This window comes from Eschrichtius robustus, chromosome 2 (genome assembly GCF_028021215.1).
Source record: "Eschrichtius robustus isolate mEscRob2 chromosome 2, mEscRob2.pri, whole genome shotgun sequence".
Classification (NCBI taxonomy): Eukaryota; Metazoa; Chordata; class Mammalia; order Artiodactyla; family Eschrichtiidae; genus Eschrichtius; species Eschrichtius robustus.
Window position 1 is genome coordinate 51096074 of NC_090825.1, and position 20167 is coordinate 51116240.

The 20167-nt window shown below is 34.5% G+C and overlaps 1 protein-coding gene across 4 annotated transcripts in view; it reads right to left on the bottom strand.

The window, feature by feature from the left end:
* Positions 1-750: 750 nt before the first annotated feature.
* SREK1IP1 (SREK1 interacting protein 1) overlaps positions 751-20167 on the bottom strand; it is a 57010-nt gene continuing 37593 nt past the window's right edge. For 2 of the 4 annotated variants that reach the window (XM_068535399.1, XM_068535397.1), the window contains 2 exons: positions 7194-7266; positions 3401-4825 (listed from right to left, as the gene is read on the bottom strand). In XM_068535399.1, the coding sequence (XP_068391500.1) occupies positions 4636-4825; positions 7194-7266 (263 nt within the window). In that variant the 3' untranslated portion in view covers positions 3401-4635. The other 2 variants (XM_068535398.1, XM_068535400.1) reach the window with 2 other exon arrangements.

Here is a 20167-nt window from a genome sequence, read left to right on the forward strand (position 1 = left end):
AATAATTATATTACTAATTAGATGTTGCCTCAGGTGAAAATCTAGGTTGAGAAAGTTAGTTAAGGCACTGGTAAGTCTACTTTTGTTGCTCAAGGGGAAGAGCAGAGGCCAGACAAGAAGCAGGAAACTTAGAGACTCAGGGCCAGCAAAATGCTCCTGGTTCCCCAGACTCTTCCCAACCTGTGGGACAGGCAAACTGGGGCTGGGCATGGCTGCATGCATCACGGGCTGTGCTCTACAAGAGGCAACCCAATTCTCTGGCGCTTTGCAAAATTTTAGAGGAGTTGGGAGGAGACAAGTGAGGTCTGAAGATCCTGGGCTTCGCAAGTGAAATTATCGTTGAGCTGGCGTAACAAACCCTACTGTTCTTGGATGCCAACTGCCCAGGAAAACTGAGTCTCAGCACTTAGTATCAGTTGGAATCTGCGGAGCACTCCCTGCCAAGCCAGGAAACCTGGGGGAGAGCGACAGGGCTATCTAGTAGACCAGCTGGTGTGTGTCACTGTGACTTTGAAGCAGTTGCACTTCATAATATTCATAATATGGATTTAAATATTAAAATAGTCAAATCAATATTAAAAATATTAAAAGAAGCCTTACCAAATTACGACAGTCTGCATTGAAAAATATATTTTAAATGATTTATATCAACTGAAAATACTAACAACACAATATATTCTGCCAGTCAAAAATAACCTAAAATAAAATTAAAAGCAAAACACATTTCAAATTATGTACATATGCATTTAATTCTGGGGATGGGTCTGATAAAGAATATAGTAGCTTTTTAGAAGACTGCAATTTTTAGAAATCAGAACTTAGAAAGAAAAGTGGGCCTAGAATAAGAGATCAGATAATAGAATATCAAAGATTCAAATTATTTTCTATGGAGGCTTTTAATTAGACTAATTTCATCCTTTAAAAACTGTGGGACTGGATTATGAAATGGATGAAACTAAACCTCAATAAAAGTCATTTCTTTCCTTAAAACTCTCTAATGGCGTCTCTTGTTTACAGATAAAGTCCAAGCTCCCAAACATGGAACATAAAACCTCCTTCTCTTGTACCTAAGAACTTCGAATGGTGGTCTCAATTCTTAACACTCCTGCCCCACACAGGGCTTACAATTCTTGACACACACACCCCAGCTTTTTCTATTGTGAGCTTTGTTCACAGTACTCATTCTGTCAACTCCCACTCTCATCCTCAATCAAAATGCACTGCAGGCATTACTTTTTCTAAGTAGCCTCTTCTAACTTCTCCAGACTTTGTTAGGTACTCCTGTGTGTTTCTATAAACCCAATTACTGCACTTAATACCTAATGATGAGTTCTGCTGTTTCTCCTACCAACTAAACTGTGAATTCCTTTCAGGGAAGCAAATGTGTCTTATTTATCTCCGTATCCCTGGTATTTAACATAGTGTTTGCCATGCTAGGCACTCAGTAAATGTTTATTGAAGAAAGGACTCAATGGCATTTAACAAGACTATTATTGATAACTCTTCAATCTAGTTTAATTGAAGGTAACCTAGGCCTATGTAATTTTAGACAGAATGAGTCGTAAATACAGACACACACAGTTGTTTTATTCATTGATGTTTTAGCCTCAAAGAACCAAAGATGTAAACAGATATGTATTAAGTATGAAGAACTGGGGATCCCTCTGAGAGGTTTTAGCCAACAGAAGATATGGAGAAAAGAAATACGGAACTGCATGGGGCGTAGGTCCATCAGCCCAAAAGCAATAGTCTCAAAGTATTCAGATAATCAGGTTACAGATACAAATCTAAACATAAATTCTGTCTGCATCTAGTGAAAATAACATACACTGGGTGGTAAGGATATGAACCAAATACCAATTATCTGCTTAAAGAAGTAACATGTGTTTAACAGTTATATTAATAAATTCAACTTTTACCGTTTACAGAATGCTACCTGCTTATCTGTAACAATTTATAAATGAATATAATAATTTATATTCTAAATGAAAATAATTTCTAAAATAATATTATTTGAACTATTGATAATCATATATATTAAGGACTAGAAGGGATCTCAGAGATAATTTGGTACAATATTTTATAGATGAAAGACACCAAGGCCCAGAGAAGGTAAACGACTTTGTTGAAGGTCACACAGGTACCCAGAACGACTAGGACTTGTTTTTTTGGCCACCGTGCGGCATGCGGGATCTTAGTTCCCCGACCAGGGATTGAACCTGCCCCTTGCAATGGAAGCGCCGACAACTAGGACTTTTGGATTTTTACTACTAAGTTCAGTTTACCTTATGCTACATATTGCCTGAGAGGAAATGTCACTAATTTTCTCCTACAATATATTAGTGAGATTTGCATCTAATCCCAATAATAATAACAAGATCACTTCAGAAGAAAATTACTTTAGTAAAAATAAATGAATTTTATTCAGATGAGATCTTTCATAAACTATTCTCAGACTATGGGAAATTTACTCAAGAATAATTCCAAGAGTTTTTTCTGGGGAAAAAAATTACTGAACATTAAAATCTTTTAATTTGTGAACTCTATTAGCTAATGAGGCCTGAATTTTATATAACTCTCCTGAGCCACTGATTGTCTCATCATTCAGATAACAAATCTGATAAGCCAACTTATTATCTCTTCAATTAACAGAAGTAAAACTTACAAATAACTGGATCAACTCTTGTGTCACTACAATTATCATTTTTAACCATGTTACACACTCAATAGGACGAGACCATATGTTTGCATGTAGCATTTTCTAATCACTTTTTAAAGTTTTTTTTTTTACTTATTTTTTTCATACTGATAACCAAAGGATTGTATTTTCATAAAATATAGTTTTCAAAAATACATAAACTACAGCAAAGGCAAAACAAACCCTTAAAAACCTAGTAGCTCTGTGTTTCTCTCCAAATAACTAAGCTATTTAAACAAGAGGATTTCTTTTTAAGGAGGCCATAGGACTAAGTTAGGTTATGGAAAAGCTACAAGTGTGAGCACTTCCATGGCCGTAATGTTAGAAAAGGGATGTGGATGTAGCTTCCCTAGAATCTGCACAAGGTAAGCATATGCTAAGAGGAGTTATGAGGCTCTCCCAGTCTTACTGAGGTCATGCCGGATAGGAGTGCTGGGTGAAGGAAGAATCAGTACACCTTTCCAGCCTGTGAGGTTATGTGTACTTACCTGATTTCATCATAATGAATTCACCTGCAGCCATGTCTGTAGGCTGCCAATTTGAAAATTTATAACTGCACCACAGTGAGGTACTTACAATCTTTGGTGCTGTACCATGATAACTAGTTGACTTTCGATGCTGCTACAATAATAAGTATTTAACTTATTGGACGTAAGGGATATCCAAGTATTCAGCAAAGTAAGTAACATTGATCACTGTGAAATTAAAAAAATGTAGAAACATTTATATCTACAACTATGTGTTTGAAAATGCTGACTCATATAAAATTTCCATTGTTATATAAAGGCTTTCATGATGTAACTCCCTGACTCTTAAATTTTAAAAAGTACAGAATAAAATTCTTAATCCTAAATTTTTGTCACTGCTCCTGAGGTTTATGATTGAAGTCAAAGAGAGAAACACCCCAAACTAGTCATTTATGAAACCATAAATTCAGTGGAAACCTGCTTCAAAACTACAAATTATTTCAGACAAATATATATATATGTTCACATTTATAAAAAATTTCCACATTACTCATAGAAACAAGCGTCATAAAATTTACATACCGAATACAATAAAAATCAGTTCTAATGAAGATTTAGCTGTTATCCTCCTAAATAAAAAGTTCTGTGTTTGAGGTATCTCTTTAAGACATGCCAATATGGCATATTTGTAAAACAACCCAGGAGTCTATCTTAAAAATCCTGCCCAACACAGCATCATCTCTACGAGACCTACAAGTAGGCTGAACTAGACTTGTCTTTTTAAGCAAGGAAGAAATATTTTGTTACAAAAACCAAGGAGGCAGGTACTAGGAACTCTGCATCTCAGAAAACAGTGAAATTTTGTTATAAATATTTTCATTATCATCTTCCTGCCGTTGCCATTCATTTAAAAAGTTCTGGTCAAGACCAATAAGTCAGCTTCATCTCCTGTGACATCCAAAAAAAGCCAAGACTTAAAAACAACAGTGAAGAATTCACTCTCTTTATACATTATCATAGGATATAAAGCTATGAAATTTTTCAGTGTCAAGTGCAAAGCATTATCCCCTACCTCACTTTAACACTGGAAGGTGGACACTTAATTCAGCAGTACTCATTAACTGCTACGTAGATTGCCTGTGTTGACTGTAGTAAAGCCATTTACAATCAACTTATGAAGTAATAACACTAGCCAGACACACACACAGAGGAATACCAAAAACGATGAGTTTTGTTGCACAAATATCCATACTTGGGGCATGGCTATCAAGTAATAAGACTGATTCAATACTCTATAATCATAGTACATTAAAATACTGCCAGACAGTAATGGCCCCATATATGAAAAAATGTCTATATGGAAAAGGCTGTGATTTATTGCAAAGCATAATTATATAGCAAATTTCAAGGAAAGTCTAATAATTTTCAAAACCAAATTTTTTAATTTAATGGTTCAGGCCAAAGTCTCAGTTACTTTTTGGAGATTTCAGAACTATTAGGGGCAGAGGAATGCTTTTCCTTTTTTCTCTTCTTTTTGTCCTTTTTGTGATGCTTCCCCTTTTTTGACTTACTCTTTTTCTCTTTTTTCTTTTCTTTCTTCTGATATTTTTGTTTCTTTTGTTTTGAAGTGTCCTCTTCAGTGGAACTGGATGAATAAGACCTATGAGTAATAATGCATGCTGACTGATAATTGTATTTATGGTTGATGGGTACATTTAAATGGAATTTGAACTGCCTTAAATCCTTCTTGGAACAAGGTGGGAGTATAAATATAAAGGAATTCAAACAAAATGTGCTTTATATATTTGTATTCTCTTAAAATACTGTATTCAGAGTTTTTGCCACTTAGCCAGAGAAACTAACAAAACAAATGTCTCTATTCTGCTCAGTTCTAGTTATGAGTTTTAAATTCAGTAAGGATGAAATAATTTTTCTGTGATTTTCAGTTTTTCATCCTGTGTACCCTTCAAAATCTTTCTTATAAGGCAAAGAAAATGGCATTTACCAACCCTCATTATATACACAATTCACTTGTGTATATAACTTGTTCGCATATTCTGTTAAAAGAGCCACAAAGGATACAATTATATAAAAAGGGCTGCAGTTGTACCTCCGTATAAATGAATGAAAGCTGAAAATTAGCAAAATAAAAGCACTTTTGTTTTATTTTATTTTTCAAGTTAAAGTACTTGATTCTTTTACATGCAGAGTGATACAGATGAACACTTGCATTCTGAAATAATTTTCACTAGTTACAGAAAGAATGCTTTTAAATGCATACTCTATTTAAATGAATGAGAATAACTTATCATTATACTTTATTTTTCTTATATTACTCGAATACTAAATTGGGAAAATAAACTGTAGAATTCTTTCCTCTAATGAAAAATAACAAAAAATGAACAAAAAAATCCATCTCTCTTAAGAGATGTATAAAAAGATGTGCAACAATATCCAAACCCCAAATATGTGTGACAAAACAGAAACTGAGTTAATTTAAAATCTAAAAGGCATCCCAGAGATAGCTGAGTGATCTAAACATTAGAAGTTAAAACCCAAACTAAGAAAACCTAAGAGACATACAGTAGAAGGCAAAGTAAACACATGAGACTACAAGGTTGTGTCTGTAGAGTGACTCACTGTGTGAATTCCTTGACTGCCTTCGTTGATCAGGGACTCTCAGCCTCCCCCGTTTCTGTAACACTGTGTTCCTTCCTCTTCCTTGTCCACCTTCTCAGACTCTGGCCATCTCCTGAGCTTATTTTCTCATGTATTCTCTTGCACTCTCTTCAACTCTTTTTCTCAACTCTTGCCTGCTTTCCTGTTTAAAGACCTGCTTGACCTCTACATTCTAACCAGCGCTGCTTCTCTGCCTGCACTTTTTTATTTGGCTTTCTGGACCTGGGTTCTCTTTAAGGCAGAATGTTACACTTTGGCAGAGCAACCACATCAGGGGGCGTTACCTTTGCTAAGTGTACTTAGAAAAGTTCTTTTAATTTCAGGCCCTGTCTGAGATGGGTGAGGCCCAAGGTAGAGAGGCTTGAGTAAATAATACGTTACTCTAAAACCAGTACATGAAGATGTGGAAGAAAACAGAAAATCTCACTTCTCCTGTAAGCGATCCACATGCCGTGCTAATGCAAATGATTAAACAATACACTCATCAGACTACACGATACACTGAGCTCTACCTTCTTGTGTTAGTTCTTAAACATTATTAACTCCCAAAACCTGAAAGTGAGTTAACTTTTCCAATTTATAAAGTAGCTGAGGGTGTTAGAATGTACATATTACATGCTCTATAAAAACTACAAAGTGACAACACCTGATGTGCAGAACCTACTGTCAGAGAACTAAGGTCCAAGCTAGATATGACTACCTGCTAAATGCCCTAAAAAGTGTCTATATGTACATGTTTATTCTAGTGTAAATGAAAGTGCACTCATGAACCAAGGAAGAAGTTGCCTCTTAAGTCTTTTGATCAATTTCTTTAACCAGTTGTTGTTAAAAGAGTTGATAGTAAAAATTCATAGGTGGCTGATGAGAATTCTGAAAGATCTGAAGGTATTTTTAGCATGACAAATGAGTACATAAATCCTATTAATAAATTAATTTATTAGCCATGGCAATGATATTTTGAGAATACAAATATTTAAGCTCCAACTTCATACATGTGAGGACAAAATATATATGTGAAGAATTTAGACATATGTCCAATTAAAAACTTAACTGATGTTCTAAAACTTAAAAATTCTAGAATACAAATAGAATACATAAAAGAAGTGGATGGGGCTGTTATTTATTTATACCTTGATTTGCTCCAAAAAAGAAAATTTAAGGTGGCTGAGTGCTGACTTTATTTTTGATTCCTGACATGAAGGATTTTGTTATTTTACTGAAACAACTGAACATCTAACTCTCATTAAGATAATATTAAATTAACTGGACTATAACATGAAAAATAAAATTTTATAATCCATCTAGATCCACAGTCCTGCTTTTTAAAAAAAAAAATGTTAAAAAAATACCTTTTCCTTTTTTTTTTCAACTTGATTTTCTCTTTGCTTTTTGCTTTTTTCTTCTCCTCTTCTTCATTTATTCCTGTGTGTTGAGGGGAAAGAATCAGGTCACCATCAGTTTCTATACTAATATGGTATGTATACATTTTTTGAGTTTGGTTGTTGGTTGGTGAATTTCACTGGTTAGGATACTGCACTCTTTTTGTAACAATGTCCCCTTGATTATTTTTACTCATTAAAAACATTATAAAAGTGCTATATGCTTTTAATACAGATTTCAAATCTACTAAGTACATTAAGTAAAAAATTCAAATATTTCATTTCTAATTCCTAAAGCAAATCAATGTCAACAGTTTGGTGGGTACTATTCCAGGCCTTAAGAAATGAAACAATACAATCATGTATAATTTAAAAAATCTTCTTTTTCAAGCAAAATTAGGATCATGAAATCCTAGGGTCATGGGACAATAACCACATCTAATATTTCTGTCGTTGGTATCTTGGAAGGAGAGAATACATACTATTCTCTATCTTGTTTTTTAAATACACAATTTGGTATGTATTCTTCTAGGCTTTCTCTATACATAACCAAATACACACAAACATTCACTTATACAAACATAATTACATGTAAGTCCCAAGTTTTTATTTCATTTGAAAAATGGATTGTGGCATATAATATATAATATTTTCCAACTTATTTCTTTCACTTAACACTTTTTTTGATATTCTTTTATTCTAACACCATTTGCTGAAAAGACTATTCTTTCTATACAGAACTGCCTTTTCACCTCTGTCAAAAATCAATTGAACTTCTGCTTCTAGGAAGATGAAGTAGATGTACTTTTCCTATTCCTCCCATTAAATATAACTACAAACCCCAGACATTACAAAAACAAGCATAAGAAGACTGTAAAAGGTGGAAAGACAGACACTAGCTAGGGATCTTGAAATCCAGAAAACGACACACTGCTGAGTTCCCCGAAATTTCTTTTTGCTTTATATAGCCCAGACTTACAGCTGAAAAAGCCGGCAACCTGGCACTATCAACAGGTGCAGACAAAAATACCCCAACAATAGCCTGCTCTCTCTAGCCAAAGGACCAAGAAAGGGACAGCCTAGTGACAGGAAACTTTTAGATAATAACTGCCATTTCCAGCCAAACACCACAGAAAAAAATGGGGCACCACCCCCACCCATGGTACCAAAGGCTGAGTGAAGAACATAGACTTCCCCCTGTGAGTCTGTGATGAGATATCTCAATCCCCCTTCCTGAGAAGTCTAAGTGGTGAGCCAAACTTTCATCCCCACTGACCAGTAATAAGACCTCCATTAACAGTGTCAGTGGAGACCACGCAAGGAGCCTGGACTTCAACCCCACCCAGCAGTAATGAGGCACTCCTCCCCTCCATGCTTAAGTATTGTCAGAAGAGACCTAATGAAAGTCAGTGCTTTCACTGTCACCCAGTGGTAACAAGACTACCCTCACCACGGTGTCAGGGGGCACCACACAGGGAGTTGAAATTCTGACCTTCACCCAGCAGTAACAAGAAGTTGTGTCCACCTTAGGATTTGGTGGAGGCTGAGTGGTGAAACTGAACTTTTATTTTCATCTGGCAGTAACAAGTTGGCATCCTCAATTTTCCTTCTGGAGTGGTACCAGAGAAAATCAGATGAAACAAAAGGTTGAAAGAAAAGCCAGAGTTTTATATATGTCCAAATTTCAACTGAAAAGAAATCATCAAATCAGAAGATGTGGCACATATATACAATGGAATATTACTCAGCCATAAAAAGAAATGAAATGGAGGCATTTGTAATGAGGTGGATGGAGTTAGAGTCTGTCATACAGAGTGAAGTAAGTCAGAAAGAGAAAAACAAATATAGTATGCTAACACATATATACGGAATCTAAGGAAAAAAAAAAAAAAAAAAGGCCATGAAGAACCTAGTGGCAAGATGGGAATAAAGACACAGACCTACTAGAGAATGGACTTGAGGATATGGGGAGGGGGTGGGGTGAGATGTGACAGGGTAAGAGAGTGTCATGGACATATATACACTACCAAATGTAAAATAGATAGCTAGTGGGAAGCAGCCGCATAGCACAGGGAGATCAGCTCGGTGCTTTGTGACCACCTAGAGGGGTGGGATGGGGAGGGTGGGAGGGAGGGAGATGCAAGAGGGAAGAGAAATGGGAACATATTGTATATGTATAACTGATTCACTTTGTTATAAAGCAGAAGCTAACACACCATTGTAAGGCAATTATACTTCAATAAAGATGTTTAAAAAAAAAAAAAAAAGAACCAGAAAGACCTCTAATTGAACACAAAATTAAACAATAGATGACAACACCACAATGACAGAAATATTAGAATTACCTGAAAAAGATTTCAATGCAGCCATCATAAAAATGCTTCAATGGGCAACAATGAACATGCTTGAAACAAATGAAAAAATAGAAATCCCCAAAGAAATAAAAAATCCAAAGAAGAGGGCTTCCCTGGTGGCTCAGTGGTTAAGAATCCACCTGCCAATGCAGGGGACACGGGTTTGATCCCTGGTCCGGGAAGATCCCACATGCCGTGGAGCAACTAAGCCCGTGTGCCACAACTACTAAGCCTGTGCTCTAGAGCCCGCATGTCACAACTACTGAAGCCCACACACCTAGAGCCCATGCTCCACAACAAGAGAAGCCATGACAATGAGAAGCCCGTGCACTGCAACAAAGAGTAGCCCCTGCTCGTCGCAACTAGAGAAAGCCCGCACACAGCAACAAAGACCCAACACAGCCAAAAATAAAAACAAATAATTTAATTAATTTAAAAAAAATCCAAGAAGAAACAAATAGAAATTTTAGAACTAAAAATACAATAAACTGAAATAAGAAACTCAGTGGAAGGGCTCAAGAGCAGAATGGAAACACAGAGGAAATAATCACTGAACTGGAAGACAAAACAATATAAATCACCCTATCTGAATGACAGAGAGAAAAAAGACTTAAAAAGAACAGAGCTTCAGAAACCTGTGGTATAACAGCAAAAGAGCTAATATTTATGTCATTAGAGTCCTGCAAAGCAAAGATAAAGAAGGCTAAAAAAAAGGTGCTTGAAGAAATAATTGCTGAAAACTTCCTGAATTTGGTAAGAGACACAGACCTACAAATTCAAAATAAACTCAAAGAAATTCATATCAAGACACATCATAATTAAGCTTCTGAAAACTAATGACAAAGAAAAAATATTGAAAGCAGTCAGAGAAAAATGATATGTTACTTATACAAGCAAAACAATTAGAATGAAAGCAGATTTCTTATCAGAAAAGATGGAAGCCAGAAAGAAGTGGAACCCTGGAATCCTCTACCCAGTGAAAATATTCTTCAAAAATGAAAAGAGAGATGGCTTCACAGGTGAATTCTATCAAACATTTAGAGAACAGCTAACACCTATCCTTCTCAAACTCTTCCAAAATATAGCTGAGGGAGGAATACTCCCAAACTCATGCTAGGAGGCCACCATCACCCTGATAACAAAACCAGACAAAGATGTCACAAAGAAAGAAAACTACAGGCCAATAACACTGATGAACAGAGATGCAAAAATCCTCAACAAAATACTAGCAAACAGAATCCAACAGCACATTAAAAGGATCATACACCATGATCAAGTGGGGTTTACCCCAGGAATGCAAGGATTCTTCAATATATGCAAATCAATCAATGTGATACACCATAGGAACAAATTGAAGGAGAAAAACCATATGATCATCTCAATAGATGCAGAGAAAGCTTTTGACAAAATTCAACACCCATTTATGATAAAAACCCTCCAGAATGTAGGCATAGAGGGAACTTACCTCAACATAATAAAGGCCATATATGACAAACCCACAGTCAACATCATCCTCAATGGTGAAAAACTGAAACCATTTCCACTAAGATCAGGAACAAGACAAGGTTGCCCACTCTCACCACTATCATTCAACATAGTTTTGGAAGTTTTAGCCACAGCAATCAGGGAAGAACAAGAAATAAAAGGAATCCAAATTGGAAAAGAAGAAGTAAAGCTGTCACTGTTTGCAGATGACATGATACTATACATAGAGAATCCTAAAGATGCGACCAGAAAACTACTAGAGCTAATCAATGAATTTGGTAAAGTAGCAGGATACAAAATTAATGCACAGAAATCTCTTGCATTCCTATATGCTAATGATGATTTATACACTAATGATGATCATCACTAAGTGATGATCTGAAAGTGAAAGTAAGAAAACACTGCCCTTTACCATTGCAACAAAAAGAATAAAATATCTAGGAATAAACCTACCTAAGGAGACAAAAGACCTGTATGCAGAAAATTATAAGACACTGATGAAAGAAATTAAAGATGATACAAATAGATGGAGAGATATACCATGTTCTTGGATTGGAAGACTCAACATGGTAAAAATGACTATACTACCCAAAGCAATCTACAGATTCAATGCAATCCCTATCAAACTACCACTGGCATTTTTCACAGAACTAGAACAAAAAATTTCACAATTTGTATGGAAACGCAAAAGACGCCGAATAGCCAAAGCAATCTTGAGAAAGAAAAATGGAGCTGGAGGAATCGGGCTCCCTGACTTCAGACTATACTACAAAGCTACAGTAATCAAGACAGTATGGTACTGGCACAAAAACAGAAATATAGATCAATGGAACAGGATAGAAAGCCCAGAGATAAACCCACGCACATATGGTCACCTTATCTTTGATAAAGGAGGCAAGAATATACAGTGGAGAAAAGACAGCCTCTTCAATAAGTGGTGCTGGGAAAACTGGACAGCTACATGTAAAAGAATGAAATTTGAACACTCCCTAACACCATACACAAAAATAAACTCAAAATGGATTAAAGACCTAAATGTAAGGCCAAACACTATTAAACTCTTAGAGGAAAACATAAGCAGAACACTCCATGACATAAATCACAGCAAGATCCTTTTTGACACACCTCCTAGAGAAATGGAAATAAAAACAAAAATAAACAAATGGGACCTAATGAAACTTAAAAGCTTTTGCACAGCAAAGGAAACCATAAACAAGACCAAAAGACAACCCTCAGAATGGGAGAAAATATTTGCAAATGAAGCAACTGACAAAGGATTAATCTCCAAAATTTACAAGCAGCTCATGCAGCTCAGTATCAAAAAAACAAACAACCCAATCCAAAAATGGGCAGAAGACCTAAATAGACATTTCTCCAAAGAAGACATACAGATTGCCAACAAACATATGAAAGAATGCTCAACATCATTAATCATTAGAGAAATGCAAATCAAAACTACAATGAGATATCATCTCACACGAGTCAGAATGGCCATCATCAAAAAATCTACAAACAATAAATGCTGGAGAGGGTGTGGAGAAAAGGGAACCCTCTTGCACTGTTGGTAGGGATGTAAATTGATACAGCCACTATGGAGAACAGTATGGAGGTTCCTTAAAAAACTAAAAATAGAACCATCATACTACCCAGCAGTATCCCACTACTGGGCATATACCCTGAGAAAACCATATTTCAAAAAGAGTCATGTACCACAATGTTCATTGCAGCTCTATTTACAATAGCCAGGACATGGAAGCAACCTAAGTGTCCATCAATAGATGAATGGCTAAACAAGATGTGGCACATATATACAATGGAATATTACTCAGCCATATAAAGAAACGAAATGGAGTTATTTGTAGTGAGGTGGATGGACCGAGAGTCTGTCAAACAGAGTGAAGTAAGTCAGAAAGAGAAAAACAAATACTGTATGCTAACACATATATATGGAATCTAAAAAGAAGAAAAATGGTCATGAAGAACCTAGGGGCAAGACAGGAATAAAGACGCAGACCTACTAGAGAATGGACTTGAGGATATGGGGAGGGGGAAGGGTAAGCTGGGACAAAGTGAGAGAGAGGCATGGACATATATACACTACCAAATGTAAAATAGATAGCTAGTGGGAAGCAGCCGCATAGCACAGGGAGATCAGCTTGGTGTTTTGTGACCACCTAGAGGGGTGGGATAGGGAGGGTGGGAGGGAGGGAGACGCAAGAGGGAAGAGATATGGGGATATATGTATATGTATAACTGATTCACTTTGTTATAAAGCAGAAACTAACACACCATTATAAAGCAATTATACTCCAATAAAGATGTTACAAAAAAATGAAAAGAAATCAAGATCTTCTCAGATAAAGGAAAACTGAAAGAATCTGTCACCAGCAGACATTCCCCAAAAGAATGGCTACAGGAAGTTATCTAATGGAAAGGAAATGCTGTAACATCAAGAAGAAAGAACACAGTAAGCAAAAATATGGGTGGAACAGGCTTTCCTTCTTTTGAATTTCTAAATTATGTTTGAGGGTGGAAGCAAAAAGTATAACAGTGTCTGATGTGGTTCTATGTGTATGTAGAGAACATACTGAGGATGACTATAAATGGGAGAGGGTAAAGGTACATAAAGAGAGGTTAGATTTCTACATTTCACTTGAACTAGTAAAATGACAACACCAGTAGATTATGATAAATTATGTATACATAATGTAATACCTAGAGTAACCATTGAAAATGTTATACAGAACACACTACAGAAAAAATTTTAAACATTATGGATATATTCAAAGACACTATAGATAAATCAAAATGGAACTGTACAAGTGTTCAAGTGACACTATAGTGAAATCAAAGCACTATAGACAATCCTAAAAAAATACTTCATGGGAACCCACAGAAAGGTAGGGGAAAAAAAAGAACAGAGAAATAAAAAACAGAATAATCAGAAAACAAAAAATAAAATGGCAGACTTAAGCCCTAACATATAATTATATTAAACTTCAAAAGAATACCAATGAAATTGGCAGAGTGGATTGAGAAATATGACTCATCTACATCCTGTCTATAAGGCTCTCACCTCAAATATAATGATATAGGCACACTGAAAGCAAAAGGACAGAAATGAAGATGTAACACAAACATCAAAGGAAAGCTAGAATGGCTATATTAATATCAGATAAAACATACTTTAGAACAAAGAAAATAACCAGTGAGAGAGACAGACATTATATAACAATAAAGGTTTCAACCCACTAACAAGACATAGCAATCCTAAGTGTGTATGCACCAAACAACAGAGCTGAAAAATACATGAAGCAAAAACGATAGACCTGAAGGGAGAAACAGACAAATCCGTGATAGTTGGAGACTTCAACATCCTTCTCTCAGCAACTGACAGAAACTACACATAAAGTTAGCAAGGATATAGAAGAACTCAACAACACCATAAATTAACAGAATCTAAATAACATTTAAAAAACACTCCACCTAACAAGAGTAGAATACACTTTTTTTTTTCAAGTGCCTAAAGAACATCATCCAAAATAGAATATATCATGGACCATAAAGCAAACTTCAATAAACTTAAAGGAACTGAAATCATACAGAGTATGTTTCTGTCCACAATGGAATCAACTGAGAAATCAGTAACAGAAAGATAAAATGCCAAACAAAACAACACACTTTTAAATAATCCACTGGGCAAAGAGGAAGTCTTAAGGAAAATTTAAAAACATACAATAAGCTGAATAAAAATAAAATACAATATGTCAAATTTTGTGCAACACAGCTAAAGCAGTGCTGAAAGGGAAATTTATGGCACTAAATACTTACAATAAAAAAGAGGTAAAGTCTTAAATTAATAATATAAACTTCTATCTCAAGAACCTGGGCGGGGGGAGCTAAATAAACCCAAACAAGTAGAAGGAAAAAAATAAGAACAAGAATTAATGAAATTGAAAACAGAAGAAAAAATTAAACAAAGAACTGGATCAATAAAATACCAGAGATCTCTAGTAAGACTGTGAAAGAAAAAAGAGAAGACACAAGTTACTAATATCAGCAATAAAATGGGGATATCACTACAGACCCTACAGAAATCAAAAGGGTAAGTGAATACTATGAGCAACTCTACAAACATAAATTTAACAACTTAGACAATATGGACCCCTTTCTCAAAAAACACAAATTGCCACACCTCATCTAATATGATGTAAATAATTTCAATAACCTTATAACTATTAAGACAATTTAATCTGTAATTTAAAAGCTCCTGAAAAGCAAATTTCCAGGCCCAGATGATTACACTGAAAATTTCTACTAAACATTTAAAGAAGAATTAAGACAAATTTTACATAATCTTATCCAACAAATAGAAGAGAAGGAAACTCTTCTCAATATTCTATGATGCTAATGTTACTCTGATACCAAAATCAGACTAAAACAGTACAAAATTAGAAAACCACAGACTAACATCTCTCATGAACATAGATGCAAATAATCATTAACAGAATATTAGCAAATAGAATTCAGCATTTAATATTTTAAAAAAGTTATACATTGTGACCAAGTGTGATTTATTCAAGGGATGCAAGGCTGGTTGAATATTCAAAAATCAATTAATGTAATCCACTGTATTAAGAGGCTAAAGAAGAAAAATTGTAGGATCATATCAACTGATGGAGAAAATGCATTTGGCAAAATCTGACACCCATTCATGATAAAAACTCTTTAAAAATAGGAATAGAGGGAAACTTCTTCAACTTGATAAAGAGCAGCTACCAAAAAACCTTATAGCTAACCATTAAGGTCTGTATGGTTTTGTCCCCTAGGACTGGAATCCAGGTAAGAATTCATCTCTCACTGCTCTTTTTCAACATAGTGCTATAAGTTCTAGCCATAGCAATAAATCAAGAAAGGAAAACAAAAGGCTTACAGATCAAAATGGAAGAAATAAAACTGTTCCTATTTGCAGATGACATGATGGTTTACATAGAAAATTCCAAAGAATCTACCAAAAACTCCTAGAACTAATCAGTGAGTTTAGCAAAGATAAAAGATAAACATAAAGTCATTTGTATTTCTATATACTTGTAATGAACATGCAGACAATGAAATAAAAAAAAAACATTTACAATTTTTCCAAAAAAAAATTATAGGTATAATCCTAAAACTACACAATGCTGAGAAAAGAAATCAAAGATTTAAATAAACAGAGAGACATATTGCATTCATGGGTTGGAATACTCAACACAGTAAGGGTGTCAATTCTCCCCAAATTGATAAACATGTTTAAGGCAATGTCTATCAAAATCCCAGCAAGATTCTTTGTAGATATAAACATTATTCTAAAATTTATATGGAAGGGAAAAGAAACTAGAATAGTAGAAACAATTTTGAAAAAGAAGAATAAAGTAGAAAAAATCAGTCCCTCCAACTTTGAGACTTATTATATAGCTACATTAATCAAGACTGGGTGGCGGGATAGATACATAGATCAATAGAACATTATAGACAGCCCAGAAACAAACCCACACAAATAGGACCAACTTTTTTTTGGCAAGATCACAAAAGCAATTCAATGGAAGAAAGATAGCCTTTCAACAAACAGTGCTGGAACAATTGGTCATTCTTAAGCAAAATACTAAGTGCTCTAAGTTTCACATTTTATACAATAATCAAATCAAATGGATGATGGACCTAATGTAAAATATAAAACTATAAAAACTTTAGAAAAAAGTAAAGGAGACCAAGAGACAGGCAAAGAGTTACACTTGAAACCAAAGCACAATCTATAAGAGGAAAAATTAATAAATTGGACTTTATCAAAATTAAAAACTATTGTTCTGTGAAACACCTATTAAGAGGATGAAAAGAAAAGCTACATATTGGGATAAATATTTGCAAACCAGGCATCTAAAAAAGGACTAGTATCTAGAATATGTAAAGAATTCAACATTCAACACTATGAAATAATGTTTAACATTATTAGCCGTTGGGGAAATATAAATTAAAACTACATTGAGATGTAATTTTACATCATCAAAAAGCTAAGATTTTTAAAAAGCAACAATATCAAATGCTGGTGAGGATGCAGAGAAATGGGGTCACTCATACATTTTTTGGTAGGGATGTAAAATAGTATAGCCACTCTGAAAACAGTTTGGCAGTTTGTTAAGAAACTAAACATGAAACTACCATAAAACCCAGCAATTGTACTCTTGGATAATTATCTCATAGAAATAAAGATTTATGTTTACCCAAATCCTGTTGATAGCAGCTTTATTTGTAATAGCCCCAAACTGGAAACAACTCAGATGTCCTTAAATGGGTGAATGCTTAAACTGTGGCATCCATGTCATAGACTACTATTCAACAATAAAAAGGAACAAACTATTTATAAATATACCAACCTGAGTGAATCTCCAGAGAATTATAGCTAGTGAAAAAAATCCAATCTGGAAAAGTATGGTTTCATTTATAAAACATTTTTGAAATTACAGTATTAGAGAAATAGCAACATTTTGGTTGCCAGAGATTAAGTAAGGACAAGAGGAAAGGTATGGCTATAGAAGGGCAATATGAGTGATCCTTGTAGTGTTAGAAATATTGTGTACATTGATTGTATCAAAATCAATGTCCTGGCTGTGATACTGTAATACAATTTTGGAAGATTAGGGGAACTGGGTAAAGGGTACAAGGAATTCTCTGTATTATTTCTTACAGCTGCATATGAATCTACAATTATCTCAAAATAAAAAGTTAAAAAAAATGAATTGGCCATACATGTATGGTGTTATTCACTTACACTAATCAACTTTTACATCAATACCACATTGTTGGGATTACTTGTAGCTTTACAGAAAGTTCTGAAAGTAGGCTGTGTTAATCTTACCAACTTTAGTTCTTTTTCAAAGTATTTTGGCTATTCTAGGTTCTTTACATTTCCACGAGAACTTTAGAATTGACTTGTCAGTGTCTAAAACAGCCTGCTTGAATTTGATTGTGATTAGTTTGAATCTATAAATCAAGTTGGAGAGAACTGACATTTTAATTAATTTATTTTTTAAATTTAATTTTTATTTTATATTGATTTATAATGTTGTGTTAGTTTCAGGTGTACAGCAAAGTGATTCAGTTATACATATACATATAGCCATTCTTTTTCAGATTCTTTTCCCATATAGGTTATTACAGAATACTGAGTAGAGTTCCCTGTGCTATACAGTAGGTCCTTGTTGATTATTTATTTTAATATATAGTAGTGTGCATTTGTTAGTCCCAAACTCCTTATTTATCTCCCACCCACCTTTTCCCTTTGGTAACCATAAGTATGTTTTCCAAGTCTGTGAGTCTGTTTCTGTTTTGTAAATAAGTTCACCTGTATCATCTTTTTAGATTCCACATATAACTGATACCATATATTTGTCTTTGTCTAACTTATTTCACTTAGTATGATAATCTCTAGGTCCATCCATGTTGCTGCAAATGGCATTATTTCATTCTTTTTTATGGCAGAGTAACATTCCATTGTATATATGTACCACATCTTCTTTATCCATTCTGCTGTCAATGGACATTTAGGCTGTTTCCATGTCTCAGCTATTGTAAATAGTGCTGCAGTGAACACTGGGGTGCATGTATATTTTCAAATTATATTTTTTTCTGGATATATGCTCAGGAGTGGGACTGCTGGATCATGTGGTAGCTCTAGTTTTAGTTTTTTAAGGAACCTCCATACTATTCTCCATAGTGGCTGTACCAATTTACATTCCCACCAACAGTGTAGGAGCGTTCCCTTTTCTCCACACCCTCTCCAGCATTTATTGTTTGTAGACTTTTTGATGATGGCCATTCTGACTAGTGTGAGGTGATACCTCATTGTAGTTTTGATTTGCATTTCTCTAAAAATTAGTGATGTTGAGCATCTTTTCATGTGCCTGTTGGCCACCTGTATGACTTCTTTGGAGAAATGTCTATTTAGATCTTCTGACCATTTTTTGACTGGGTTGTTTTTTTTGATATTGAGCTGCATGAGCTGTTAGTATATTTTGGAGAGTAATCCTTTGTTAGTTGCTTTGTTTGCAAATATTTTCTCCCATTCTGTGGGTTGATTGTCATTTTGTTTATGGTTTCCTTTGCTGTGCAAAAGCATTTAAGTTTAGTTAGGTCCCACTTGTTTATGTTTGTTTTTATTTTCATTACTCTAGGAGGCAGATCCAGAAGGATACTGCTACAATTTATGTCAAAGAGTGAGAACTAACTTTTAAAAAGATTGAATCTTCTAGTCCATGAATATGGTATATCTCTAGATTTATTCAGTTCTTTAATATCCCTCATCAATGTTTTGTATGTTTCAGTCTTGCACATCTTTTGTCAGATTTATGCCTAAGTATTTCATACTTTTAATGTTATTATAATAGGTATTTTTAAAATTTCAATTTCTGATTGTTCACTGCCAGCATACAGAAATACATTGATTTTTTGCCCATTGATTGATCTTGCATCCTACAACTTGGCTAAACGTAGTTATTAGTTCTAGAACTTTTCTTCTAGGCTTTCTATGTAGACGATCAAGTCATCTGCAAATAAAGACAGCTTTTACTCTTCCTTTTCTAATCTGGATGACTTTAATTTCTTTTTCTTGCCTTATTACATGACTAGAATCCCCACTATAATGCTGAAAATAAGTGGTAGGAATGGACATCTTTGATTTGTTCCTTATGTTATGGAAACATTCAGTCTTTTACCATTAAGTATAGTGTAATCTTTCTGTTTTTTATGAACATCCCTTATCAGGCTGATGAAGTTTCCTTCTTTTCCTAGTGTGCTGAAAATTTTTATAAGAAATGGAAGATGGACTTCCTCAAATAATTTTTCTTAGAATATTGGTTTTCTTAAAATACTACAGATTTTCTTCTTTGGTCTGTTAAAAATAGCAAATTACAATGACTTTTGAATGTAAAACAAATACTGTATTCCTGCAATAAACTCCACTTGGTCATAATGTATTATCCTTTTTATATATTGTTGGATTTGGCTTACTAACATTTTTTTAATTGCTTAGAATTGCTTAAAATTCTCTTTTGAGAGTCTCTGCTTTCCTTG